Source organism: Schistocerca gregaria, chromosome X (genome assembly GCF_023897955.1).
Source record: "Schistocerca gregaria isolate iqSchGreg1 chromosome X, iqSchGreg1.2, whole genome shotgun sequence".
NCBI lineage: Eukaryota > Metazoa > Arthropoda > Insecta > Orthoptera > Acrididae > Schistocerca > Schistocerca gregaria.
In genome coordinates, this window is record NC_064931.1 from 621,259,700 (window position 1) to 621,278,528 (window position 18,829).

The 18,829-nt window shown below is 36.5% G+C and overlaps 1 protein-coding gene across 4 annotated transcripts in view; it reads right to left on the reverse strand.

The window, feature by feature from the left end:
* Positions 1-18,829, reverse strand: part of LOC126299079 (endoribonuclease Dcr-1-like) — a 262,481-nt gene that overhangs the window by 45,212 nt on the left and 198,440 nt on the right. For all 4 annotated transcript variants that reach the window (XR_007552718.1, XM_049990749.1, XM_049990750.1 and 1 more), the window contains 3 exons: positions 11,155-11,368; positions 7,414-7,589; positions 4,531-4,709 (listed from right to left, as the gene is read on the reverse strand). Coding sequence is in view for 3 of the 4 variants with exons in the window: in XM_049990749.1 (XP_049846706.1) it covers positions 4,531-4,709; positions 7,414-7,589; positions 11,155-11,368 (569 nt within the window). In the remaining variant the exon portion in view is untranslated. The remainder of the gene's footprint in view (positions 1-4,530; positions 4,710-7,413; positions 7,590-11,154; positions 11,369-18,829) is intronic.

Sequence of the window (18,829 nt, forward strand, 5' to 3'; positions counted from 1 at the left end):
CCACCTTGACCAATGTAACAGCAGCAACACATTGTGGTGCAGAAGCAATGAGGTCTTGGTAGGTTGCTGGATGGACTTGGCACCACATCTGCACACACAATTCACCTAACTCCTGTAAATTTCAGGTAGGGTGGGAAATAAGCTCTGACACCACATTCAATCACATCCCAGATGTGTCAGGTCTGATTCAGATCTGGAAATTTGGTGAGCAAACACATCAATTGGAACTTGTCACTGTGATCCTCAAACCACTTCATCACTCTCCTGGTCTTGTTATTTGGGGCATTACCTTGTTTAAAAATACCACTGCTGTCGGGAAACAACATCATCATGAATAGATACACATCATCAGCAACCAGTATATGACACTCCTTGGTCATCATGGTGCCTTGCATGAGCTCCTCTGGACCCAGGGATGCCCACATGAATGTTCCCCAGAGCATAATCAAGCTGCCACCAGCTTATCTCCTCTCCACAGTACAGGTGTCAAGGAGCTGTTCCCCTGGAAGATGACAGATTTGCACCCTCCCAATGGCATGTTGAAGAAGGTATCAGGATTCATTACACCATGCAATGCCCTGCCACTGTGCCAACATCCAGTGCTGATGATCACGGACCCATTTCAGTTGTAGCTGCCAATGTTGTGGTGTTAATGTTGGCACATGCATGGGTTATTGTCTAAGGAGGCTCATTGCTTGGAATGTTCGGGGCATTTTGTATTCCGGCACACTTGTACCCTGCCTAGCATTAAAATCTGATATTAGTTCTGGTACAGTCTGTCACATGTCCTGTTTTACCGGTCTCCACAGCCTAAGATGTCCAACACCTGTAATGAGGGGTGTAAGAATGTACAAGGGTGGCCCCCCAACCCCATGACGTCTGGACCTTGTTTCACCACTTGTTGAACACAAACCACAGCACTCCATGAACACCTGACAAGTTGTGTAGTTTCTGAAATACTCGTGCCAAGCCTCTGGGTCACCATAATCTGCCCTCTGTCAAACTTAGATCATGCACCTTCCCCAATCCACACATAGACAGCACGCTCACTGATACTACTACATGCACGATGCATGTGTCTGACTAGCAGTCATTCCTTGCCAGGTGACATTGCTATTGCCTGGACAGGTTTGTAGGTTGGTGGTCATAATGTTCTACATTGTGTCAGCACTGCATATCTGCATGTGTGTGTGTGGGGGGGGGGGGGGGGGGAGGGGGGGTCTGGACATGCTTGTGGGCTTTATGCCAATGAAGAAGAATCTGTCTGAAAGCCAGTAACATTCTCGGTCTCTTTTAGTGCTTATCAACAACTCAACACTTCAATTATTCAGTAACCTGCTGAATTGTCACTTCTACTACTTAAATTATTTATATTCCACCAAGAACTGTCCATTGCCATATTTTCACTACATAACATAATCTGAAATGAAACATGTGCAACAAAGAAACATTATATTTTCAGGATATGGAAAAATTGTTATTTGGTGTGATGAGTGGCAGCTTGCTCTGAATGTAGAAAAATTTAAGTTAATGAAGATGAGTAGGCAAAATAATTGTGTAATATTTGAATATAGTATTAGTGGTGAGCTGCTTGACACAGTCACATTGATTAAATATCCTGGCATAACAATGCAAAGCGATATGAAATGGGGTGAGCGGTTAAGGATAGTAGTACAGAAGGCGAATGTTTGACTTTGGTGTATTGAGAGAATTCTAGGTAAGTGTTGTTCATCTATAAAGGAGATTGCATAAGAAACACTAGTGCCACCTATTTTGACTACTGCTCTAGTATTTGGGATCCTCAGCAGATCTAATTAAAGAGACACCAAAGCAATTCAGAGGTGTGATACTAAATTAGTTACTGGTAGGTTAGTTCAACATATAAGTATTATAGAGATGCTTCATTAACTCAAATGTGAATCTGTGGAGGAAAGGTGACATTCCTTCCCCAAAACACAACTGAAGAAATGTAGAGAACCGGCATTTGCAGCTTACTGCAGAACAATTCTAGTGTCACAACATATATTCCACATTAAGGCTGTAAATACATGTAAGAGAAGTTACGGCTCGTATGGAGGCATATAGACAATAATTTTTACCTTGCTCCATTTGTGAGTGGAACAGGAAAGGAAACAACTAGTACAAGGTACCCTCCACCACACACCATACAGTGGCTTGCGGAGTATGTACATATGCAGATTCTTGAAACAAACAGAATTATTAGATCTAACAAATTGAAAACTGAATCATACAGTAATCTTATATGGCCAAGGATAACCATCCAAAATGGAGCAAGGTTAACAGATGAATGTTTTTATTGTCTACCAGATTCAGATGAAAGGATGATATTTACTATAAGACAATTTAAGCTACATGCAGCAATGGTACCCGAACAATGGGATGACAACTGTGTTTAGGAAAACAGTATGAATGCATGTATAACTGTCCCAAACCCAATTGTGCTATGGACCATATGCAAATGGGATATCTCTCAGCTTCTGAAAACAAGCAGACTTGAGTCCACATGTGTTGTTAGAAATAGGACAGCAATTATGAATGACAGCCCTTTTATGGAAGTAATTACGGTTAGGAAATATATATCGAGGAGGCTATGATCAACTTCATATGTTAGAGATATTAAGAAATAATGTGGTCCAACTTAAAACTTAACCTCTATCACATTAAATTATTAATCCCCCCCCCCCTCTCTCTCTCTCTCTCTCTCTCTCTCTCTCTCTCTCTCTCTCTCTCTCTCTCTCTCTCTCTCTCTCTCTCTCGTGTAGGTTGTGCATGTGCTGCGTCGTCGTCGTATCAGAGAAGTCTTGCACCTGGGTCTTCTACAGGGATGTGACCCATGCGGTACGGAATTAGGAGTGGTTGTGGCATAAGGATGGGCCAGGATATTGTACAGATTGTGAGAGAGTGAATAAATAAAACTTTGGGAGGAATGGGAAGGATTGTGGGTGGGATGTTCCTCATTTCTGGCCATGATGATACCTGTATCTTCCACCAGGGCTTCAACTACCTACATGTGTGTATGTGTTCTCTAGTTCAAAAAACAATTTCACAGAAAACAGACAAAATTTTCAGTCTTGTTTATGTGCCTGTTGATAACTCAATGCATCTACTATTCTGTCAACTGTTACCTTTAAATAACCCATCACAATCTGGAAATAATAGTAATGTCCACAGCCATAACACTCAATGCAAAAAAGACCTTTATTACTTCTTACTAAAGCTCTCAGCAAATCAGAAAGGAGTTCTATGTGCGTCTTGATCATTTTCTCAATAAAATAAAATGTCTAATAAATAGTAATGCAAATTCTAAATCTAGCTTAGAATCATCTCTTCCAGACTACCCTTTCTGCTCCACATGTGAATTTTTAATTAAGAATTAGCAGCAGGTGTAGCTTTTATTTTAAAAAAAAATTAAGTGTATCACTTGTTATGGGAGTAATATTTAAGACTAAAATGTTCATTCTTATTAAATTTATGCCATTGCACTATTTTGAAACCCATAAATGAACAGCACATTGCCATACTCACAAACAATTCATGTATGTATAGCCTGTAAACTGACTTATTCCATATCATTTCGATAAAAATTATGCAAATGATCTATAGAACATGTAACTAATAACTAGTTAACAGGCATCCTCATTCTTAGCAGATGCATCACACCATTCTGATGTTTTCTTTGTCCTTTTGTATTCTGCAAGCAACTTTACACCACCTAATTTGTCTAATAGATTACAACTCGTTTTTGACTTTCATGATTAGAAATGAGAGACTAACTACACAAAGTAAACACTATAAAACCACAATCTCATGCCATGTACACTGTATTTTTATACCAAGTCACATTCTGTTTCTGACTATATACACTATAAAACCACAATCTCATGCCATGTACACTGTATTTTTATACCAAGTCACATTCTGTTTCTGACTATATACAAGTAGAAGGTCTGCATTACCTATTTTTATTCTATTAATTCTACTGTATTATCTAATATGATTCAATTGCTCTTAAAAATTATTTAGATATACGAACATGATGACATGCATCAGGCTCTGTTCAATATCTTATCATGATTAATAGGATTTCACTGGGCCCTAGTTTAAAAAAAATACACCTAACATTAAGAGCACCATCACTAAGCAGGAACGTTTGGGAAGGAAACTAGACTGTAACCCCCTAACATAAATTTCTAGAATGAAACAACATTATTGGATGACCCTGTGCTGTAATTCATATGTAAGTACATGTAGCACAAGAAATAACAGACTATGCAGGATTTTGTGAAGTGCTGTTATTACTCAAGAAACTGCATTTACTTGAAACTTTGGAGTTAAATATCTTATTTTCAGAAGATGTGAATTAGACACGAAGTATGCTTCACTTTTAGTTTCTTTTTCAACTTTTCAAACTGTACCCACCTGACAGGAAAATAGTATCAAAATTAATTAATAGTAGTCAAGGTTCATTAGCAGTTGATATATTTCAAGTGAAACATAACATCAACTAACCGTGGAGTCAGAAAATTAAGTCTTGCAGATGTGTGATCAACATCCAGAAGTGGTTGTGTATCATTTTGTATTTGGATATTGTACTTTTTGAAATAATATTCATCAAATGTTTTGTATTCAGATCCAGGAAACGTTGATTTGGGATTCAAATGAGAGCAAATTTCAGCAACATAGAAGTACTGTAATTAAAAAAATCAATATTAAAGCAGTAATACAGGTATAGAAACAAGAATATGAGTACATTAGGAGCATTTCAAGAGAAATATCCTGGATTTAACAATCAGTCACACACATATAAAAGTACAGTAGAAACACTTTGTTTTACTATGTTTGCTTGGAGCTTAATTTCCCATACTGAGCACATTTAATAGCAAATACTCTAAAAATTAAATTTTTGTTCACTTTAAATGAGTGCAAATTTTTAGTAATTATGACTGATTTTGATGTAATGATAAAGTGTACCAAATGTACATTGCATCTCCTGTCCAAGTACATTGCATCTCTCAATTTTCTGAAGATGCGTTCATTTACAGTAACATCCAAGAATGTTAAGCTTTTGAACCTGTGTAACACATCATCTGGTTTTGAAACTATAAGTAATACAGTACATCATCATGTGTAGTATCTACACTAACAAATTTGACAGGAGTCCATTATTAAGTAAAGTAACTATACAAGCATAAATACAAACGTTGAAAAAGAAAAACAGTGATATGTATACAGCACGAGAAAGACATAATGAATAGGCCACAAATACAGCAAGCTTTCATGAAGCTTTAATCGTCACCTTGGGGGGGGGGGGGGGGGGGGGGGGGGGAAGTTGTTAGTTTGCTTGTAGGTACATGTCTGCAGTCCAGGTGGACAATGAAATTCCATGGTACAATAGCACCCCACATGAGGAACAGAAACAAAACAACACAGCCCTTTATCACTTTATTAATGTGCTGCACAATTTTGCTCTGACTCCTCTAACAGTGTGCTAAGGTACTGTGGTGCAGAAATTTCAATGTGTACTTGGACACGAGATATGTATCCACAAATAAAAGAATAATTATATAACTTTATTTTTTCAAAGTTATAACTAAAACTTTATGACTACCTCTCACAGTGAAACATTTATCAGATTCAAGATATAAAATATAAGTTGCTGATGGTCATTTCTTAGGATCACTATTTATAATAAAGGGGCGAAGAAAATAATTTGAACACCTGTGCACAGAGACTAAATCTTTATCAGCAGGTTGGCCTTCCTTCTGAATGAATTACAGCTTAGGCAGAATTCAGAATGGCCATATACAAGTAATGTACAACAGTCACAGGGATATGTACACATCCCTCCTACAAAAGAATTGTTAATTTAGAAAGTGTCATTGGAAGAAGGAAGGTTAAGATTTAATGTCCTGCCAATGACTGGATCATTAGAAACAGAGCACAAGCTCAGACTGGGGAAAGATGGACACGGACATTAACTATTCTGGTTATTGCTTTAAGCAATTTAGGGAAGACCTATATCTGGATGGTCACCTGAGGATTTGAACCAATATTCTTTTGATGTGAGACACACAAATACAATTTGTGCACCCTAGTCAAAGGGATACACTGTAATCCTCCTACAAAAAGGTCACTTATTCAGAAAGTGTCATTGGAAACAGTAAGATTACATCCTAATCATCCTAGAAGAAGTGCAAATTGTGGGAGGATGGTGACACTTTTCAAAGTAACCATTCCAAAGATGAATCTAGTGTTTTAGGATTGTGCCACCTTGGCCAGATATCCATAATATCACATGAAGATTCAATTATATTCAAATGAGAGGGCTAAGGGGATGGGAGTGGGGAAAGAGGACAAGCACTTGAGATGCTGACTTCATCATTGCCCACTAAATCAGTACTGGATTACCCCCTAACTGAAAACTAGAGCTTTATCATCTTCATACAAGAGTTGTTGCCAGGAAACACAGTGTACAGTTTTGGTGAGAGACGGTCACTCACAATCGTGATATAATCTTGACTTATAACTTGGCCATGCAGGACTACAAATGAGCCAAGATCACGGTGTGGCAATACAACCCACATCTTCACGTAGGACTCAGACAGTCAACATGATACGTTACAATAAGTTACTATTGGTGATTTGTAAACAAATCCTTCAATTGTGACAAATTTGTCTAGCCAGGTGACATTCACCTGTTGTAGTTACGTTCAGTTTATATGCTCTCTACACTAGCTTCACTGTGCCAAGGCAGGGCACGATTTTGAAACAGCCTTTTACCGTTGATAGTTATACGCAGTTCCTATCGAATAGTTTTTGCTCATACATTATACTGCATGTGTGTCTTTGGCTCAGGAGTTTTCTAAAAAGCTGTTATTTCATGTTATCTGGCACAAAATCTTTCCGTCTCTATCAGTCACCTTCAAAATCTGATTAGTGCACAATGAACTGAAAATAAATGCTTGTTCATTGTGTGATAAGTGCTGTGGCCTGACCACTGTCTATGGCCTCTTCGCCTCTCCCCACTTTCTTTCCATAAATTTCACACAATTTGCAACCCTTCTGTTGGTTGTCACTTTTTTCCAGTTAATGAAATAATCCACTGCCTTGTCAAAAATAACAGTTACAAAATTTCCTTAGTGGCAACTAAAATGCAACTGTCTTTATAAACAAAATAGTGTCTGTTCTTGTGATGTATAAAACTTATTAGGAGCTTTCATATCCCAATACAATTATATTTCAAATGTGATTATCACAGTTGTCTTTCTTGAATCAAAATAAAAAAGGTTCCCTATTATTTAAAAAAAGAAAAAGTTTATAACATAGCACCTGTCAATACATCACAACATAAATGGTTTGGTGTGGTGTGCACACATAACATGTTTGCAATACCTGAGGCTGATCCTGATTACGATACCATGGCATTATTACAGCATCATGGTATTTGGAAGCATCAAATACGAACTGCGCTCTTTCTTCCTGAGGAATAGGTTGTGGACGAAGATCACAATCTTTATATATACGTTCTAGAAATTCCCAGTCAACTTCAGCCAGAGATTCTTTGGTTTCTGTAAGAAATGAAGTTTACAAATGAAATCATAAAGTATTGTGAACCATAACACTGATGATGTCTACTGTGATTTAGTTGTTCTTAAAATGTTTATTCACCAATAAAATCACATACTTATTACATTTTATTATTGCTTTGGTTGTCACAAACACCCAATTGGGAGAACCCACAGCAGTGGTGTGACTAAAACTTACATACTATTGTGATAACATTTTAGTTTTTAATCACTGCTTCTTCACAAGTGTGTGGTGCTGTATGATAAGACAGTCAATTAATAGAACATGTTATCTTCCAAAATTGTCTCACACACTTCATGTAATGAGAGTTTCTGCTATGACTGTTGCAGGAAAATGTTTCTCTGGCTATAAGACTGATTTTCACCTTGATAGAAACATTAATATTTATTTATTTATTCTTTCACAATTACAGCCTATTACATGGGTTATTAAAATACACAACATAAATCTGTACATTTGTAGATAACAATTTAAGAGCATAAAAGAGCACAATTCAATGTCAATGAACAGTCGTCAGCATGAGGGTATGAGCTAGGCATCTGCTTCGGAGGGCGATATGCACCAATATTTACTCAATGGTCATTGAGGATACACTGTTGATAGCCCTTCAGTTCATCTAGGTGGTCAGTTGTTCAACAGCTGCATGTCTATTCACCTGTGCACATCTCCGCAGCCATCATTCACCCCTGTCATCTATGGCCTGTGGTGCAGCATGCACACAGTTTGCATTTTTAGCCATTTTGGAAATGGTTCCACCCTTGGCCAGAAAGCCAATGATCATGCCCTTCTGGATGTTTGATAAACTGCTACATTTCCACAACATGACAATGACTGTACAGTTTTCCACATCCTCTGATACACTTTACATACCCTCCACTACAAGTGCCATCACCTGCTGTCTGTGATTAGTTATAACACTGACCTCTAACATAGACGGTGGTCACATTAATGTGACAGGACAGTGTATTATTACCATTACCATTACCATTACCACCACCACCACCACCACCACCACCACCACCACCACCACAACCATCATATAAAATTATTTTAAAATAATATTTTATTATAATTTTATATTTTATCTCTGTAAGCACAAGATGGGTATTCTCCAGACTACTGCTCTTGAAAACGTTGCGAAGCACACCCAACCAATGAAATCAAAGCTCCGTTATAAGTTTCTCAATGCTGAATAAGGTGGGGAATTTTTTGTGATGACTACCACTCTGATGGATCTCGTTAGGAACGGGCATTTCTTCAAATATTTTTTTGTCCAGAAATGGCTACCAATTTTGTATGATATTTTGATTGGCCACCACCTCATCAAAATGCTTCGGTTTACATCAAGCTTCAACCACAATTGCCACTCAATCCACTGCAACTTTTACTACTGCTTTTGTGCTAATCGGTCCAATATTATTTCTTGTTATCTTCCATAAAAAGAGTGTCCTCTACCATGGAAAGTTACTGTCACTGTCTCCAAAAGTTTTAGTTTACTCACAAGATCATTAAGATACTTTAGAGCAGAGTAATTCTTGTTCTGGTCTGAAGACGAATCAGAAAAAATTTCAAGATGTTTGACTTTCTCGTTCAGTAATTCTGTCACACAGTGATTTACAAAAGAAACAACATCATTGGCCCCTTTTCTTCCAATATCTTCAGTTAAAGTGTAGAACACAATAGTTGCATTTGAAAGATCATGAATATTGAAAGACTAAACAGACAACTGCCTCTTGTAATAGACAATGTTAGTACTTACAAGTTTGGCAAGCACTAATGTTTTTGGTAGTCCCTGAAGATTTCTTCTGTTTAATTAGAGTTTTGGCTGCTTAAAAAATCATTTCTCTTTCTTGAATAAAATGTTTCAGCTTTGGCTTTGTGTACCTTGCAGTTAATGGTGATCTTATTAACTTCTTTGATGACTTGTTTCTTCATGTTATTATCTAAATTTGCACACATTCTTGCATTCAGCACTTTCACCTGAGAGATGTACTTATCACAGGATGAACATGTAACACTACTTGGATACTAAAAAGCTTCATTGAATTTGGTGCTGAATACAGTCTCTATACATTTCACATGAAATGTCCAAATTTAGAAACTACAAGAGATGAAACTTCTCAGTCTTGTCATTGCTGTGATGACTTTATCTACCCTTAACTGAATCAATGTGATCTTTTACTGTCTTCCCTACTTCTTCCTTAATTTTCCATTGTCTATTTCCATCCTTAATTTTCCGTGGTCTATTTCCATGCTTACCCCTTCTATCTGAGAGAGACTCACCCAACTACATAAATCTCTGAATTTTCCTCAGTTGTCATGTAGTTATTCCATGTGCTGCCGAGAAGTCTTTTCTGCATATACTGATTTCATGTACAATATCACCACATTCCATTCTCACTCTATAGTTAAAATTACACTCTCAAAACTGAGCTCCATCTTCATTCTTCCTTGATCGCCTTCTGTGAACTGGAAGTACTGTAATGAGGCCTATCTTCCATATCGTTAAATTTTCTTATAATATTTGATCTTTCTTCACCACTTACTTCGTCAAACACTAACTTATAGTTGTAGTCTTCTCCTAGTTCATATGATTGAAACCTTAATTTCTTCATGACCATACTCATTTGCTCTCACAGTTGCCTTTTCTTGATACTGTTACAATCTGAAGGTCTCTGCATTTCATCCTCAGATGAAGTATTCATCATTCAACACAGCTAATACACTATTAAAAGTGAAATGAATTACTTACAACTACTGCATTAGCAAACAGAATGCCTCAAAATAAAGCAACAGTTTTCACTTGTACCAACAATGCACAATAAGGAAAATTCTCTGTTCTTGCTTTAACATTGTTTGCCAACTCACAAGAAATCTAAAACTTAATATACAGCATCAGACAAAGCACATTTTTTTCAGTACCAAGAGACATTAGCACAGTCATTCCCTGCATGACCAATCTGAAATGGATTATAGAAAATGGACTGTTCATATTATCAGACAGGTTGATTAACAATATTAAACACGGAATCCTACATGTCATAGAGATAACTAATGTTTGAAAAAAGTGGACAAAGCACATTCTTTTCCTGTACTCTTAATGTCTACAATAATTATTAATATTATCTCTGTGATGATACTAAAACAAAACAAAAACAAAAGAAAACACCAATTCCTGCTATGTAACTCATACCCATGCATTGGTACTACTGTTTCTATTGCTGCTACTGTCACCACACTTTTCCTCTGTTTAGTTTGCTAATTATGGCCACTGTTTCCTTGTAGAGTTCATATATTGGCATGCATACAAGTATTTGTGGCTGGAAAACCAACTGATACATGTCTCCTATGCTAATCCACACTTGTTAATACAGCTTGCTTTTTTAACGTTCTTGGAGTCTATGGAGCAAATGTAGAGGTTTTCAGTAAAGTGAACTACTTCTATTTTATTGTAGATCATTATTTTCACGTGTCCCAATTTACAACAGGTACTGTGTTTTCAACACCACTCAAATTTTATTTTAAAAAAATAATACAAGTACTCACTTTTTCTCGTAGGTACGATAAAATAAGAATTTTCTGATGCCTGTGGGTCAAACATCATAAGATACTTCTGCAGTCGCAGGACACTCGTGAAAGTGTAATTCAGGAATGTTACGATCATACCAATTTTCTCTTTTGTTAATACCACATTTGTGTCTGACAGTTCTAGGTTGACACTAACTTCACCAGAGCGTGTGAAGATAGGAAAGGGACAGATCTGGAAGAAAACACACATACAATATATGTGATACCAAATACAACAGAGTTTAAATATTTTCATAATATACAATATGGTAAATGGAACACACATTTTTATAATAGTAGTAACAGTATAGAGGCTCAAATCTATATAGTTTCCATCAATACAATTATTGCCATCTTATATTATTTAGCAGTAAACTTAACAACTCATGATGTAGGGGAGGCACTAAGTCATTGAAAGACACAAACAAGGCTGAAAACTTTGTTAGTTTTTAGACTTTTTTTTAAATCTAGCAAAGTTTTCAGGCATATTTTTGTGCCCTTAGATGACTCAGTGCCTCCACTAAACAGTGAATTGTTACCAGTACTCCTAATTATTTACATTCTAGCAGGACTTTCCATTGCCATAGTTACTCCACCTGTATTGCTTTGTACAGTCACTCAAAATACTTGACCAATTCTATAGGCTACTTATCACTGACACTAAAGTAAAACATTTCAGGTCTTTATACAAGGGCCAATCAAAAAGTTTCCTTTTGAGGATGTTTCTGCAGCATATATGTAACATAGCACGACTCTGATGTGGATATATATGGGAAATGTCCGCTCCCGGTAGCTGAGTGGTCAGCGCGGCTGACTGGCTATCCTAACGGCCCGGGTTCGATTCCTGGCTGGGTCGGAGATTTTCTACACTCTGTATAACTCTCCTTAGTTCAGAAAATTCTACAATAGTTTTATTCACATTTATCCACATTTTTCATATCCTATTCATTTACTTTTGTTTCTTCCACACAATTTTTATTTGTTTCACCAGGACACCAATGATGTGTGTAGTAGTTTCCAGAAGAATGTTACAGTATTGCTTCACCTATTTAATTAAAATATTTCTTCAGTGCAGAGCATTAAACAAGTTTTTCAATTTCATTTGACTCTTTCCCACATTTAAAGCCAATTCACACTGGCCATCACATCGTATCATGATCACCATCAGGTTAGGGTGTATTCATGCTGCCTGCAATGTCACGCCATGTCCCATCACATCACATCACATCAATTCACTCAGTCCAATAATGAACAGTTAGAGTGAGCTTATGAGTTACCATTCATGATACAAAGAGTCAGAGTATAGTACTGAAACTGAAGAACTAACACTGATAAAGTTTATTAATGGATGAAGCAAACTTAATGATGCATGTACTTGATCAATTTTGTGCAGTTAAGTGTTGAGGAGTGAAACAACATTTCAAAACATTGACATTTATTTGCTAGCAAAAACATAAACACACAAATACCTCCAACAATATATATAAAGAAATAAATAGAGCCTGTCTACCTTATCCATTATGTTTTTCTCCTTATGTAACTAACAACATCATAAACAACTGTATTTTCCTCCTTCATTAAAGTTGACTTTTTCACTTAAAATGTTATTCAATGAAAATTGTTTCATCAACTATGTTCTTATTTACATACAGTGTGGGCATCAATTCTCTTCAGTTATTGTAAAACCTAAATAAATAATTTGTTTTCAAATATCTGACCTTACTTGTGGAACAACACTCAATGGAAGAAATATCCAAGTCATCATGGAAATTTGCAATTAGCCACAAAAACAATGCACAATGACAAAACAAAGATTAAAAGAAACAAAAGCACGAACTCCACTACTATAACTCTAGGGAGAGTGGCAAAAATATGTTAACTTCTGATGTTAGCAAATGACGCCACCATCAAAACTTTCTTCCCAACAAACTGTGATGTGACGTCATTTGATGGCAAGCATGAATTGCCCTTTATTCTTCAATTTGTGAACAGACGGGCCCAAATTTCAGAATTTATTTAGCTTTGAGTCCAGATTTCCTCTCACCAATCTGTAGTCCCAAGGATTTCTGGGTATTATAATCAAACAGCTACAGATTTAATTATTTTTATGTGGTGGTCAAAACTATGGTTGGTATAGTGTTCTAATTTCTCATACATGATCCATCTGTGCTGATTTTCAAAGTTTTTATGCTCTTTAGTGAACAAATTTTGGTTTCTAATTAAATAGTTAATTGCAGAAGACTGTTAGTATTGTTCCTTTGAATGTGAATAACATTAACATGTAAAATGGCAGAAAACCAAGTATACATTTATAATATCTGTAGAAGTGGTCAATTAGTGTTGCTTATTGAAAAAGATCATTGTTACTGCACTGCGACATGTAAGAGTCAAATGCAGAACACTGAGATTATGGTATGCTTGTAACAAAAGAAATGCAGTGCGGTGATACTTACCTTTAACCATAGTGAAAGTTGGCTTTGACAAAATGTTTCGATGGGAATTTTGAATGTCTCATTGGTCCAAAGAATAGGTGCAACCAGATGGAAAAGGGTATATCTATAAGAATGGCACTACTATTCTTTTTCTTGTGTGATTTCATCACTGTAATGTTCCGGTATGTGTTGACTCTACACTGTTTCCAGGAGAGGGATTATATTTGAATTGTAAAATTGGCCAGGAAATGAGACAGCAAAATTACACGACTGCCAATCATGATCGTTTATACATATGGACTATGCTGTTGTTTTGTAACTGTTCTCTCTCTCTCTCTATCTCTCTCTCTCTCTCCCTCTCTCTATGTGTGTGTGTGTGTGTGTGTGTGTGTGTGTGTGTGTGTGTGTGAGAGAGAGAGAGAGAGAGAGAGAGAGAGAGAGAGAGAGAGAGAGAGAGAGAGAGGAGGAGGAGGGGGGGGGGGGAGATTCTGTTCCATTAGGCTGACTTTCCGCAGCATAGTTAGAATCTATGGTGTTGTATTGACTTGGTTGCTTAAATGAAGTTCATGATTTATTTCCCACAAAAAAAAAAAAAAAAAAAAAAAAAAAAAAAAAAAAAAAAAAAAAATTGTCCATCCTACACATTTTGGTATTATTTTTGTGGGAAATTAAATTTACATATATTGTGTCTTCATTGGGTTATATTGCTTGTGACTGTTAGTTGGTTAGACCTAACTGCAATCAGTCTAAGAGCCATCCATAAAAAATTTAGGCCTGTTAAGTGGTGTGATTTTCAGTACATTGTAATACTGTTATGCAGAAAAACGTTTGTTGAGATTTTCAATTATATTTTAATTATGTGGATAGTGTATGTATATCATATTTGACAAATAACCACCAGTATTTCAATTCTGGATACATTTTGGCCAAAAAAGACAAATTTCAATGCAAATTTGGCCCAACGAGTTCGAAAGTCCACCAGAATACATGGACTTAGGTGACAGCTGCTAGGTGTGAGGCATGCCCAACACGCCTGCCTATCACCACCCGCAGCTGCACTATAAACCTATCAGCACAGAGATCTGGACCGTAGTCATGTTCCGACTGCACTTATGTATCGTTCCTTGTATGCAGTGTTGCCTGGTTTCACATATTGCTACGTTTAGGCTCTTAATCTGGTTTACACCCAAAAATTGCCATTCCATCATGTTTTCTTACTGTTCATCCATCAACAATGTTGTCCTTGGGGTTTTCGCCAACTCACTGTCAATGCTCTCGGCCAGCATCTCCTGATTATTTCAGATTCTGGTTACTATACTAATATTCAAATCTTAAGGAATGAAATCTTCTATCTCAGAAGAATGTTTCTGTCTGGTAATTTACTGCCCTTCTTTCAATGTTGTGCCAGTGTTATACTTATTTAGAGTTTTATGAAATTTATTCGCAGTTGTGGAATATTTCTGACATTGGCTGCATTAGTTATCCAAACATGCTTCCAGGACTGACTCAAACTTCCACATGTCATACTGTCTATGACCCCATCACTTGCAACTTTACTTGGTTTCCTGCCACAGAGTTTCAAGAAGGCAAACATAGTCAATATTATTATTACAATTATCATTTTGGCAATCAAGGCTTGTAATATTTATTTTTAACATTGGCTACAATCTTGCAGCTGTATTAAATTTATCAAATTTATTTAAATTGTTAAATCTTTCCAACACAAGTCACCTATTGACAACAGCTGAAGAGTACTCAGTCAAAAGCTTGTGGGCTTTAAACTACTTGACACGGCATGATGACCATGTGAATTTTATCACTGTGAAACCTTGCATTCATATAACATAAGGCAATGGTTTTATAAGTTCGGGCACACACAAGTCGTGAGCCTACTAAAGCACAGTTCACTAACGGCTCAGAAGTAGATGAATTGAACCCAAAACGAAAACAGAGTATGAATGTTGGTCCCTAAGCCATAAAAAAAGAGGAAATAAGAAACCAGAAAATAGCAAAACATGAATATTTATGTTGAGTTGCAGCGTTAAAAATGAAGTAGTATTAGATAATGAGAATCAAAGGGAAGTCAAGCTGAAGAAGTAAACACCCCGAATAATGTTATGAATGCAGAACCTAGTAATGAAGGTAACAAAAAAACAAGAAAACATGCAAAAAGGTAAAGGATCCATTTGTTCCATCTGTATGAAAAATAAATGAAGCTAAAATTTGTAGAATAAAAGGTATGTAATACAAACATACTGTACATAAGGAAAAAGCAGAAAAACTTGAAATAACAAGAGAATCTAAGAATATGGATCCACAATGGTCACTGAAATGCTGCTGCAAGTCAAAGAACAAGAGAATGTGTTCTTCAATATCCAGGAAGAAGATTTTTTTATGTTGGGACCCTAATTCACAGAAAAGAAGTGAAACAAAAAACCAACGAAGCACATCAAAAAGAAAATGTAGTCTCCAGGACAGTTTAAAAGTACAAGATGATGTGTCATCCATGAGTAAAGAAATGTTCCTTTAAACTTTAGGTATTGGTGAATGGTCAGTCTGTGGTTGGGCTTAACAGAGTAAAGAGGCTAATTGTTCCAAAACAAGGAGGACTGCACTGAAAGAAAATGTACATAAATATTTAGATAAAATTTCCAAGTTGTCGTCCTATTATTGCCCTATTTTTCCATCATTTAGTAAATTGTAAAGAGCACAGGAAATGAGTGCAATAGCTTTAATATTGAACCAACTGCTGAAAGAGATTCATTTCTAAAAATTCTTTATTTCATCCAAAGGAAGATGAATGTGATTCTGTTCCTCTTACAAATTAGGGTACATAATATTTCAGAGAATCAGTACATTGTTTATCAGATAAAGAAAGAAAGGGAAGGCATGACAAGTCTAAAGATAAAAACACATCTGAAGCAGTAAAAACAGAAGCTAGCATGTCACAGTTTCACTGTTCATAACTTCAAGGATTGTTTAGAAATATGTTATATTTGGCATGAAGGAGGAGGCAGGCTCGACGCTAATGTGTTTGCAACTTTCATGACACATCTTTTAGATACACAAATAAAAAACTGTGGCAAAAATAAATATAAAATATTTTATAATGTTGGCTTTTGTGCTCAGAACCAAAATGTACTTCTCTAAAATGTCTTACAACATGACAGCATAGCAAACAGTTTGACAATCATTCAAAAATACTTACCTAAGGGATACATTCAAATGAAATGTGATAATGTGCATTCCAGAACTGAATGCAGAGTGAGAAACAAGGTGCTCTATTCTCTGGCTAATTACATTCAAGTGATAAAGGAAGCAAAGTATGACAAACAGGACCAGTATAGAGCAAAGTATGTATCTCATTATTTTTTTAGAGACTTCTCATTTTATCTGGGGAATCAAGTATGAGATTTGTGTGATACAGACATATTCGTTCTGAGGTAAATCCATCTGTAGGTATTGAATATAAACTGGATTTTGAAGAGAACAGGAAATTACTTCCCTTATGCCCCAAAACAGTCATCACGAATATAGAAAAATCTGTGCAAAGGAGCTGACCCATTTTGTGCACAAAAATATCATGATGTATGTCTGTAAGATCAGTTATTCCAAGACATTATCATCCTCTTTATGAGAATTTTCTTTGTATTTAATGTCAACAATTTGTGAGAAAAAAACAAATAACTTTTCCATAACTTTTATTTTTTGAGGACAGATTTTTAAATTCAAATCAGATTTGTTTTGTGTGTTTGTATGCTCAGTTCTGTTAATAACATAAGAAACTACACTGCTCTGCAAATTTAAGTTTGAGACGGATAAAGTAACACAACATATTAACTACAAGGTGGAAATAAAGGAAAGTTGGGCACTGCTCACAGTGTCATTGCACCTGCATAGGAAGCAGTCAAAACCATAGATACTGCTGCATGAAGAAGAGGAGGTGGTCAACCATGGTCATATACAGTAGCAGATAACCACTACATTGTGTAACACACAAGAAGCAACCCACATAAAACAAGGGTGTAATTTCAGTCATATTTAATAGGACTGCGAGGCATGCAATATCATGCTACACAGCAGCACGGTGACTGCAGGAGGGTCTCTTTGATCGATGAACAACACATTCTGTTCGGTTGACATCTCCACATCAGTGGCCCATTCTTGATGGTGCCAAGAGCATGGGACTGGAGCAAAAAGGAGTTGGTCTGTCCATTGCCCCCACTTAAATCTCAATGAGCAAGTGTGTGATATGTTGGGAAGATGTATTCTGGCGCATCCTCATGCAACAATGAGATCCAGCTGTTGTCAACCATGCTGGTTGAAGAATGGAATGCACTACCACAAGAAATCCTTACCAAGCTTGTGGCCAGTGTGGGAGCAGAATGCACAGTATGCGCTACTGTCAATGACTTCAGTGTAATTATTGCCTTAAAAAAAATGTCATTTCTGTGATCTTACTCTGTTTTTCTTTCAGTTAGCTTCCGTACTATACAGTAGCAGTTCTTTCTGTGTACGGTTCGAGTTTCACAGAGTTTTGTTACTTGGAAGAAACACATCATACGAAAGTTTTGCACACCAGTGTTTTTTCAGTGCAAAAATTTGAGTTTTGTTTCAAAACCTCATATTTTAATAAATAGCTTATGACTCAGCATCACTTTAAAGTAGTAGGACTTGCATCAATTAAAAATTGTGTGTGTCAGAAATTTTTTTTGTGTAATGATGACATATTCTCTCTCCATTTTTCCCTAAGTAATAATTGTGTTTTGTTTTTTCTTGAAGAATGCATTTAGGATAAATATTTTGTTTTTCCCAGTCATTTTGCCACAAAATATTTATTCCTCAACTTTATTCCCAATCTTACATTAAAAGTACCCATAATGACACAGTCATCTAAAAATGGATGATGCACGTGAACAGATACAATTCATAGTCCCTGATATCCAAAAGAAATTTGACAAAAGGAATTTGACAATGCACAACATTATCAACTGATACTCAACATATGAGGGTGATTTGAAAAGTTCTCTGGTTCACCATGAGAGGTCAGCACTAGCGCAACGATTTCTTCACATGATACTCATTGAACTGTTGCCTGTAAACATGTGCCACATCAGTGCTCTTGGAAGAGAGCTGTGGTGGAGATGTGGCTCTGTTGTTGTTCCTGTGTATTGATTTGCGAAGACGGGGGGGGGGGGGGGGGGGGGGGTCGAGATTCGAGC